Source organism: Chlamydotis macqueenii, chromosome 3 (genome assembly GCF_036417535.1).
Source record: "Chlamydotis macqueenii isolate bChlMac1 chromosome 3, bChlMac1.mat, whole genome shotgun sequence".
NCBI classification, from domain to species: Eukaryota; Metazoa; Chordata; class Aves; order Otidiformes; family Otididae; genus Chlamydotis; species Chlamydotis macqueenii.
In genome coordinates, this window is record NC_141558.1 from 127,629,711 (window position 1) to 127,640,443 (window position 10,733).

Consider the following 10,733-nt stretch of genomic DNA (forward strand, 5'->3'; position numbering starts at 1 on the left):
GTTGCTCAGAGCGCTGTCCAGCCTGGCCTTGAATGTTTCCAGGGATGGGGGGGATCCACCACCTCTCTGGGCAACCTGGGCCAGCGTTTCACCACCCTCGTTGTAAAAAACGTCTTCCTTATATCCAGTCTAAATCAAACTTCCTTCTAGCTTAAAACCATTACCCCTTGTCCTGTCACAACAGGCCCTGGTAAAAAGTTTCTGCCCATCTTTCTTAGAAGCCCCCTTTAGGCACTGGAAGGCCACCAGAAGGTCTCTGCCGAGCCTCCTCTTCTCCAGGCTGAACAGCCCCAGCTCTCTCAGCCTGGCCTCACAGGAGAGGTGCTCCAGCCCTCTGATCATCTCTGTGGCTCCTCTGGACTCGTGCCAACAGGTCCGTGTTCTTGTGATGCTGGGGGCTCCAACATCAGTGGGAGGCGGTTGGCAAAACGCAGCCAGCGTGTCCAGGAGCTGCGCGCCATCTTGGCCTTGCAAGGTGCTGCCCCTTCGGTTTGGCGGGCGTAGCCCGGGGCGAGTGGGGGCTCTTGGTGCGCCCATCGTCCTGCATGGTACCAACACCACCTTAACGTCCTGCAGAGCAAGGGAGGAGGTTTCTCATGCAGTCACGTGAGGAAAAGCTCAGTCGGAGCAGAGGGCTGCTCCCCGGCCTGCGTGAGGTTTTGGAGGAGGATGCCCATGCCCTTGGCATTGCTCAGAAGGTACCAACAGGTCCCGCGTGCTGTTAGAGGCAGCGGGGCCGAGGGCCCGGCTCTCGCACGTGGGGAGGCGGGAGGGTGAGACCAAAAACCCCACCAGTCAGGCTTAGGGGCCTGCAGGAAAGGATGCAAGAGTCAAGTCATTGGCCCCACCAATCACGCCTGTCGGGAGAGCAGCACACGGATGACTGCTGTGGTCTTTGGGGACCCACACGGGGTTCTCCTGCATGGCCCATCCTGGCCAAGATTCCCCTGCAGCCGGTGGTGATGAGCATGGTGGAGCAGGTTGTCCCCCTGCAGCCCATGGAGTTCCACGGAGGAGCAGAGATCCACCTGGAGCCCGTGGAGGACCCCACACCGGGGTGGGGTCCGTCAGCAACTGGCTGAGTGTGTGGAGTGTGTGGAGCTCCGCCTGGCGATGGAGGAGGAGCTGACAGAGAGCTTATGGGTCAAGATTAGATGATGGGGATGGACAGGGGACATTACGGTGGGGGTCTGTTACAGGCCGCCTGGCCAGGAGGACAGAGCATATAAAGTGCTCTATAGGCAGATAGGAGCAGCCTCACGGTCACAGGCCCTGGTCCTCATGGGGGACTTCAACCACCCTGACATCTGTTGGAGAGACAACACGGCAGGGCACAGGCAGTCCAGGAGGTTCCTGGAATGCGTGGATGACAACTTCCTCCTGCAGGCGATAGAGGAGCCGACAAGGAGGTGTGCCATGCTCGACCTTGCGCTCACCAACAGGGAGGGTGCTCACCAACAGGGAGGGTGCTCACCAACAGGGAGGGGCTGGTGGGGGATGTTAAAGTAAAGGACAGCCTTGGCTGCAGCCACCATGACATGGTGGAGTTCAAGATCCACGGGGCAGCAAGGAAAATACACGGCAAGCTCTCTGCCCTAGACTTCAGGAAGGCGGACTTCGGCCTCTTCAGGGACCTGATGGGCCAAGTGCCATGGGAGGTGGCCCTGGAGGGAAGAGGGGCCCAGGAAAGTTGGTCTATATTCAAGGAGCACCTCCTCCAAGCTCAGCAGAGGTGCATCCCGATGAAAAACAAGTCGGGCAAAAAGGCCAGGAGGCCGGCCGTGGATGAGCAAGGAGCTCCTGGACCAACTGAAAGTAAAAAAGGAAGCCTATAGAGGGTGGAAGCGGGGACAGGTAGCCTGGGAGGACTACAAAGAGGCTGTGCGAGTGGCCAGGGATAAGGTAAGGAAGGCCAATGCCCTGGCAGAACTGAATCTGGCCAGGGGTATAAAATGCAACAAGAAGAGCTTTTATAGGTACATAGGGGACAAAAGAAAGTCCAGGGAAAATGTAGGCCCCCTCCAGAAGGGAACTGGTGTCCTGGTTACCCAGGACATGGAGAAGGCTGAGGTTCTCAATGACTTTTTTGCCTCAGTCTTCACCAACAAGAGTTCCTGTCCCACCGCCCAAGCTGTAGAAGGTGCAAGCAGGGACTGCGAGGATGAAGAACCGCCCATTGTACTCGAAGAGCAGGTTCGGGATCATCTGAGGAACCTAAAGGTGCACAAGTCCATGGGACCTGATGAGATCCATCCGCGGGTCCTGAGGGAACTGGCGGATGAAGTTGCCAAGCCACTGGCTATCATATTTGAGAAGTCGTGACGGTCTGGTGAGGTCCCCGATGACTGGAAGAGAGGGAACATAACCCCAATTTTTAAAAAGGGGAATAAGGAAGACCCAGGTAACTACAGGCCAGTCAGCCTCACCTCTGTGCCTGGCAAGGTCATGGAGCAGATTCTCCTGGAAACCATGCTAAGGCACATGGAGAGCCAGGAGGTGGTTGGTGACAGCCAACATGGCTTCACCAAGGGCAGATCGTGCCTGACCAATTTGGTGGCCTTCTATGACGGGGTGACGGCATCGGTGGACAAGGGACGAGCAACTGACATCATCTACCTGGACTCGTGCAAAGCTTTTGACACTGTCCTACACAACATCCTTCTCTCTCAACTAGAGAGACATGGGTCTGATGGACGGACCACTCGGTGGGTAAGGAGTTGGCTGGATGGCCACACTCAGAGAGTGGTGGTCAACGGCTCAATGTCCATGTGGAGACCGGTCACGAGTGGCGTCCCTCAGGGGTCCATGCTGGGCCCGGCCCTGTTCAACATCTTTGTTGGCGACATGGACAGTGGGATAGAGTGCACCCTCAACAAGTTCGCCGACGACACCAAGTTGTGTGGTGCTGTCGACACGCTGGAAGGGAGGGATGCCACCCAGAGGGACCTTGACAGGCTGGAGAGGTGGGCCCGTGCCAACCTCATGAAGTTCAACCAGGCCAAGTGCAAGGTCCTGCACCTGGGTCACGGCAATCCCAGGCACAAATACAGGCTGGGCGGGGAATGGATGGAGAGCAGCCCTGAGGAGACGGACTTGGGAGTGCTGGTGGATGAGAAGCTTAACATGAGCAGGCAATGCGCCCTTGCGGCCCAAAAGGCCAACAGCATCATGGGCTGCATCAAGAGGAGCGTGGCCAGCAGGTCGAGGGAGGTGATTCTCCCCCTCTACTCTGCCCTGGTGAGACCCCACCTGGAGTACTGTGTCCAGTTCTGGAGCCCCCAACACAAGAAGGACATGGACCAGTTGGGGAAGGTCCAGAGGAAGGCCACGAAGATGATAAAAGGGCTGGAGCACCTCTCTTATGAGGACAGGCTGAGAGAGTTGGGGCTGTTCAGCCTGCAGAAGAGGAGGCTCCGGGGAGACCTGATCGCGGTCTTCCAGTACCTCAAGGGGGCCTACAAGAAAGATGGGGAAAGGCTGTATAGTAGGGCCTGTTGCGATAGGACGAGTGGTAATGGTTTTAAAATAGAGGGGGGTAGATTTAGATTAGAAATTAGGAAAAAATTTTTTACGATGCGAGTTATAGAACACTGGAACGGGTTGCCCAGAAAGGTGGTGGAGGCCCCATCCCTGGAAACGTTCAAGGCCAGGCTGGATGAGGCTCTGAGCAACCTGATCTAGTCAGGGATGTCCCTGCTCCTTTGCAGGGGGGTTGGACTAGATGACCTTTGAAGGTCCCTTCCAACCCTAACCATTCTATGATTCTATGATTCTATGACCGCAACCCCCATTCCCTCTTCCCCCCTGCGCTGCCCGGGGGGGGAAGGTGGTAGAGATAATGTTAGGCTTGGGAAGAGGGAGGAGTGGGGGAAGGTTATCTTGTTCTCTGTCTCATTATCCTGCTGTTTGTAGTAATAAATTAAGTTTTCCCCAAGTTGAGTCTCTTTGCCTGTAATGTTAACTTTAAGGATTTCTCCCTGTCCTTATCTCAAACCTCGAGCCGTTTTTCTTACATTATCTCCCTCTAGTCTCTTGGAGTGTGGGGGCAGTGAGAGAGACACTGAGCAGTCTGGTCCGGATCAGGCCTGAACTATGACACAAGCCTACACTTAACTAAGATTAATTCTTTGTTGATTTTAATGCTAAAAATTACACTGGCTTATAGATAAGAAGCATTCTAATGAAGAGGGAGTCCCTAAATGTTTAAAACACATGAGCGGTACAAAAAAGTATAGGTAACCAATCAATTATTTTATTGTGGTTATTACTTTGTAGAAAATGCCCCTTGTACTTCTAAGAGGCGTGCTGGCTGTGTTAGATACCTAGCACTCGCCACTGCCACTACAGATTGAAAAGAAATGAGTATCTCAACTCAGTATGTTGATTGGCTCTTGCATAGCGGGTAAAAGAACTTCTGCTTTGGGGAAAACTGATGGCATGAGGCACATCAGTTGTAAGAGAGAAGTCAAATCCACAATAAATTGTAAAAAGAGTGGGTTAATGAAGTGTAATGTTAAATGATACAGTCGTTTAACAAGATTCAATGGCAAGGTACACTGCATTATTTACTGCATACAGGACAAGGTCAGACAAAATTGTCAGGGAGATCTTGCCGTTTAGCGGTGCGTTTCAGAAAGGGCCCCTTACTTTCGAAACTCCTAGTCCCAGACTTTATCAACTGTTAATGTCTAAAAGACTACATATGCACAATGTAGTCTTTATCATCTTAGCAAACCTTTCAATGTTAGGCATCCTGTTAATCCTGTTGTGGCAAGAAATCGCTCAACTCCGAGGAGTAACCTTGAGAGGCATCCCTACTGTTGGCGTGCAGCTCACTCTGCTAGAAAAGAGCTCAATGATTCCTCGGATGCCCCTGATTGATAAAGTATGATTGACTTGCAGCTATAGTTGCATGTCAGCAAGATATCTGGGCCACTTTTCCACAGAGACCTTGGATACCATGTTCCCATCCGTCCCGGTCTCCAGCTTCAGCAGCATGCAGCCATCACAATCCCCACTGGTGTTTATGGCTTAAGTGGGCTGGGGAGCACACAGCCCTAAATTGTCATTCACAGAATGCCAGGTGTATTCCCCGAATCCTGTGTCCCCAGCCTCAGGGTCCTCAGTCATTATTATTGGGGTGGTGTTTTGGTTTTTTTTTGGCAGCCACAGGACTCCCTCCCTCTTTTCCAGGCAAAAGATGCCCTTACAGATGATGATGGTCTTGAAAGGCCTCTTCTTGTGGCTCCCAGTGGCTCTTGGTGAGTTTGCAGGAACAAATACCTGAGAGCAACACCCTAGCTGTCAGCTGTCATCTGGCCAGCTTTACTTGTTGGTTGATACGGCTGGAACTGTGGTGGTCCAAGTGCTTCCTGAGCATGTGCTTGACTGTAACTGGCTTTTGGACTACCAGGAAGATGGACAGTCCCCCAGGTCACGTTGCTGCTCTGGCTACTGGACCAAATGGCTTGCTTAGTGTGCAAGTCTCCAAGAAAAGGGCACGTGCATTTCTGAGCCTGAACTGGGGATTGCCGTACAGGGGGACTGGTGGAGAGGTACATCTCCTGACCTATGCAGCTCAGTGCTCACGGAAGCAGTGAGGGAAAATGGTGGGGCACCGAGTAAACCTCAAGATCATGGCTGTGCCGTCCCCTCAAGCCTGAGGTGATGCCTACCGATGACAAGATGACTCTGGGTGAGATGAACTGCAGGACCCTTACTGCCAGTGTGGATAGAGTGAGCAAAGGGACAGATAGAGGTGGGTAACTCTGGTGTTCCAGCCACCTCCTGCAAGGGAGTCTTGCTGACAGTGCTTGAATAAATTCTGTTGCTTCGCTTTTTAAACACTTAGAACAAACATCTAAATGCCTAATAAATTGTATGCTGCAACTGTAAGATACAGTTTAAGCAGTAAATTATAAAACTTTAACTTTTATAAGTTTTGATTTATTATTTAAAAAAGAGAGACCTAAGACATGCCCCATGTGATTTTACTTTAAGAAACAAAAAAAAATCCCCAGCACTACAATGGAAAGGCTACCAAAAAGACAGGCAAATTTGCTAATGCCTTTGACTGTATCGAAGCATGCAGAGGAACACACTTTTATGGTATCTCAACTCTTAAAAACGGAGAACCCAAAAACATGCACTACGACCAACCGTAGAAGATTTGCATGGGCTGCCATCAACTTTTTGGAGACTGTGCTGACTACGTGAGGTGCCCGGGCTGTGGTAGCTGCGTGGCCACTGTATGTCCCCATGCGCCTCCGTATGGCCCCGTGTCACAAAGAGGCAGTGATGCGGAACCCGCCTGGTGCTTGTGAGCTTGCCTGGCCACGCCTTGGTATCCCGGAAAGCAGGCCAGCAAAAGCTAGTTGGACTGAGCTGGCCTTCGGGATAGCTCGGCTCCTTCCTTTGCTACTTGTGTGGCTAGTCTTTTCCAACCGCTTATCGTTTACTGTCCGCTTCTCCTCAACTTCCATCCTCTTCCAAAGGCGATTATCATTTGACTTTCAGGACAGATAGGGGAGAAAAGCATAGGTTGGTCTAGACCTTCCAAGGTGCAGGCTGAGCTAGTACACCCTTATAGGCTGGCCAGATAAGCATATGGGGAGAGTTCCAGTTTGCTAATTGTTATTTCTTTACCGTATCCAAGGATAGTGAAGTGGGGGAGGGGACAGTGTAGTCTGAGGCATTGGGCTGATGACAAGAGGCCCATCCTGAGTGAAGCGGTAGGCAGGGAGAGAGAAAAGGAGCACAGCAAAGGCAGCTGTTAAAGTAATGGCCGAAAGCCGGCCCCTCCTGCGTACAAGGTGGGAAAGTGTGGGCTGGAGAACCAGAGGGCTCTGCTGCTAACCCTGGCAACAGGCAAGCAGCAGGTCCTCGTCAGAGAAGGTGACACGCAGTACAGTCTTTCAAAAGGGCCTTCATCACTGCTGTCAACTGGATTCCCATGACAGGGACAGTAGGGCTGTCAGCCTGTAGCTCTGCTGCAGTTCCAAGTACCACTGAAACACTTTTGATGGTGGTTGCTGTTCTGTGGGTTGCTGTTTTAAATCATTTTCCTGAGGTGCAATCATTTCTTTGCAACCAGGTGACGGGACTGGCGCTGATCTTCTCTTTCTGCAGCATGTCCTTTGTCCTCCAGAGCTTTCCCCTCTGTTCCTGAGAGGAGCGATGGCTGCAATGGGAAACGACTCCTGTGAGTAACAGCCTCACCCGCAGGCTTGGACTTTGTGAGTCCCCAAAGGCAACAGACGTAGCTGGTGCCCGATCCCTGAATGCTGATGTGCTGACCAGCCTAGCGTGAATTCTGGGGCATTTCCTGAGAGCAACCATGCTTCTGGGTTGGAGGTTCTAGCTGGTTGTCCTGCGTGCTCCTGTACAGAACTCGACTTTGACCATATGCTTTCGTGCAACAATATCGTCTCATCTCTTTTCAAATGTCATTTCCCTGCAGTTGTTGTGGAGGGAATGGCTCCTCCACAAAGAATCCTCTTTCCTCCGGAGAAGATTTGCATGGGCTGGCAGCAAAGACAGAGAGCTGGAGCAGGACTCAAGAACCTGGGCAATACATGCTTCCTGAACTCCGTCCTGCAGTGCCTGACGTACACACCCCCTCTGGCCAACTACCTGCTCTCTCGGGAGCACAGCCGGTTGTGTGAGTGCTTTTATGAACATCTCCTTGTAAATCTGTTGGGCACTTCCCAAGGAGTCCCACAATCTGGAAGCTGATGGAGGAGAAAAGCAGCCCCTTCTCTGGCCATCGCCCAACTTGGTGTTCTTTGGACACTCAAGCCTAGAAGCCACTTGTCGTATCTAGGTGTGTTCATCTTCAGAGAGCCACCTCTTCCTAGCCCTGGGTCTTGGTCCCTATCCCTGCAAGTTATACTCTCCTTGCTTATTGCACAGAAAACTTCTGTCAGTTTAGCATCCCTCTGCAGAACGTTTTCTACGCACGAAAATGTCCCGGGCTTGTTGGGACATTGGCACCCTGGGAGGAGAGGGGCGGAGACTCTTCTTGTAACTTCATGATCTCCGTTAGGTTTCCCATCGCTATGGACATTTTGCTAACCTGAGAAGCTTACTTCCGCCCTCCCTGTTCAGGTCACCAGCAAGGCTTCTGCGTGATGTGCAGAATGGAACAGCACGTTACCAACGTCTTGCATTCCTCAGACAGTGCCATCAGGCCTTTGGCACTCGTCAGTGTTCTCACAAGTAAGTAATTTCAGGTGCTTTGACATGTTTTCTTCCCTTCTTGTAGGACAGAACTACTAACTTCTTCTTTCTTAGGAATAGGAGAACACTTCAGGTTTGGAGTGCAGGAAGACGCCCACGAGTTCTTACACTGTACTGTCAATGCCATGCAGAGAGATTGTCTGACTGGAAGCAGCAAGTAAGCAGAAGCAAGTTACCTTTTCAGTGTTCATGAGCCCTTTGGACTCCTTGATGTCCTCCCATCAAGGAAAAGCTTACACCCAGTGCTTTCAGACAAAGCAAAACTCTTGGAGGAGATAACTGTCTGCCTTTCCATTTGTTCCCAGCTTGGACATCTCTTCTCAATCAACTACCATCATTCATCAAATATTTGGGGGCTTTCTGAGATCCAGAGGTACTTTCCCACAGCTATTGCTCTCCTTGCAATTGTCTGTGCCCTTCTGTCTGCCTGTGACAAACAGCTGATCATGTGACTGGCATAGCAGGTATGAAGAGTGCCTACCAACACGGTCAGTTGACCTCCTCTATCGCTGAGCGTTTTGTTTTGCCTTCCAGTCGCGTGCTTGAGCTGCAAAGCGGTTTCCAACTCGTACGAGGCCTTCCTGGATATGCCTTTGGCTATAGAAGTAAGAGGGTTTGTAACTGTGATTCAAGACGTTCCAAGGCCCCTGTAGCTTTCCAGAATCAAGGCAGTTGTCTTAAAAAACGTATACTGCAAACACAAGAGAGCTTGCTGGTGGGGGGGAAGCGGAATGGACGGTGTCCTTCTGGTGCGGCCATGGCAGTGGTCTCCCTGGAGGTGCTGGCTTTAAGCTGGACAAGCACGCATTGTCCTCGCTGCACCCTTGACACACTCTCATCCTTGTTCCCTTTGCCCTCCCTCAACACCCAGTCTAACTCCCAGGCTGATGGGTTGTGTTGTCTTCATTATTGATGACCCTGCACACCATCGGTAGCCGAACCGTGCGGTGCCTCAGAGAGGTAGCTCTTGATAGCCCTGGGAATCCCTGGGAATGGAGGAAAATGTGCATCACCATATCCTCCTTCTGCCACCTGCTGGACGCTGCTTGTGGGTTGACAGTGGGTCTCCTCAGCATCAGCTACCTGGCTCTCCTTGTCTGCTCCTAGTAAGTGTTTGGGCGAGGGCGCAAACACCTACCGCAGCTCAAGGCTCTCCTTTCTCACTCCTCCAGGCAGCCTCGTCTCTCATCGCAGCTCTGGAGGACTTTGTGAAACCCGAGCAGCTGGATGGTGAAAACTGCTTTAAATGTAGCCAGTAAGATGATTACTAACGACATAGTAATACTAGAGCCTACGAGAAGGTGCTCCATGTCATCGAGCATAAGTTATCTTTTCACATTGGTTAGATGCACGAGAATGAGACACGGACGGTTTTTAGTATGGCCTTATGGTACTGAATAGCCTTAAAATCACGTAAGGATGTGTGAGAAGATGTGAGAGCTTGTCTGGCCTTCTGGGGCGGAGAAAGGGTGCATTTCAGCAGCTGGCTCTGTGCTTGGTTTCAAGGTGTGACAAGATGGTTGCCGCCTCCAGGAGGTTTACAATCCATCGCGTGCCCAAGATTCTCACGGTGTGTCTGAAGAGGTTTGAAGCTTTCACCGGCAGGAAGATCAGCAAGGTGTGTACGCAATTGGAGTGCAACCTTCTTTTCCTGGAGCAGGAGATCTCTCAAAGCAGCAGGCTCTTTCAGAAGCTCTCGTGTTCATGAGCCCCAAAGATGCATTTATACCCCTCTGGCCCCTGGTCTTGGAAGGCTATTTCATCTGGTATTTCAGGATCATTTGTGAGCCCTCTTTGTCCCTCCATAGTTTGTGGAGTATCCCGAGTACTTGGATCTTCGGCCGTACACATCTCAGACAGCTGGAGAACCACTCCTCTACTCCTTGTATGCTGTCCTGGTGCATAGCGGTGGCAGCTGCCATGTAGGACACTATTTCTGCTACACAAAGGTAAAGAGCGACTTCCTTCCTAGCAAGGGAAAAATGTGTCCTGGGGAAGACAAACTCTCATGCTAGTGTTACCGGCAGCCCAGGTTTTGGGGGAGAAGGTCTCCTTACCAGCTGGATTGGATTTGTTTTGACGTACTCTTGGTTCTATAGTTTTTCTGCCTGGGGTTTTGTGGGGAAGCCACCTGCAGATACCAATGCCTTCTTTGCAGGCCAGCAATGGGCTGTGGTACAAGATGGACGATGAGAATGTGGTTCTTCACAACATCAACACAGTTCTCAGGCAGCAAGCCTATTTACTGTTCTACGTCAGGTAATGACAAGCGTCAAACTGTGCTCACAATACGTTTCCTTTTCGTGGTGTTGCTCTTCTTCTTCACCTCATCTTCCTGAGTGTTTCTGTCATAGGAGACAAAGACTACCTGCATTGCTCAGTGCCGAGGTCTTGCTCTGACAGGGGCGGACCTGGTGGGAAGACCTCAATCAAATTTTTATTTGTAGTCTTGCTTATGTCTTCTCTTTGTCATAGAAACCACCCCAAGAAAATGA

The 10,733-nt window shown here is 51.4% G+C and overlaps 1 protein-coding gene across 1 annotated transcript; it reads left to right on the top strand.

Moving 5' to 3' along the window:
- The first annotated feature begins 7,518 nt into the window (after positions 1 to 7,518).
- LOC147601533 (ubiquitin carboxyl-terminal hydrolase 42-like) lies at positions 7,519 to 9,497 on the top strand. The gene is made up of 6 exons (XM_086743221.1): positions 7,519 to 7,660; positions 8,107 to 8,217; positions 8,293 to 8,395; positions 8,544 to 8,611; positions 8,773 to 8,843; positions 9,411 to 9,497. Exons 1-6 carry the CDS (start codon positions 7,519 to 7,521, stop codon positions 9,495 to 9,497), a joined length of 582 nt encoding a protein of 193 aa, XP_086599347.1.
- The last annotated feature ends 1,236 nt before the right edge of the window (positions 9,498 to 10,733 follow it).

What these genes read in the sequence shown, in the direction of transcription:
- LOC147601533 (XM_086743221.1), top strand. Translation starts at nt 7,519, where the DNA reads ATGGGCTGGCAGCAAAGACAGAGAGCTGGAGCAGGACTCAAGAACCTG. An exon ending in GGGCTTTCTGAGATCCAGAG is followed by an intron (nt 8,612 to 8,772) that starts GTACTTTCCCAC and finishes TTTGCCTTCCAG; the next exon opens with TCGCGTGCTTGAGCTGCAAA. An exon ending in ATATGCCTTTGGCTATAGAA is followed by an intron (nt 8,844 to 9,410) that starts GTAAGAGGGTTT and finishes TCACTCCTCCAG; the next exon opens with GCAGCCTCGTCTCTCATCGC.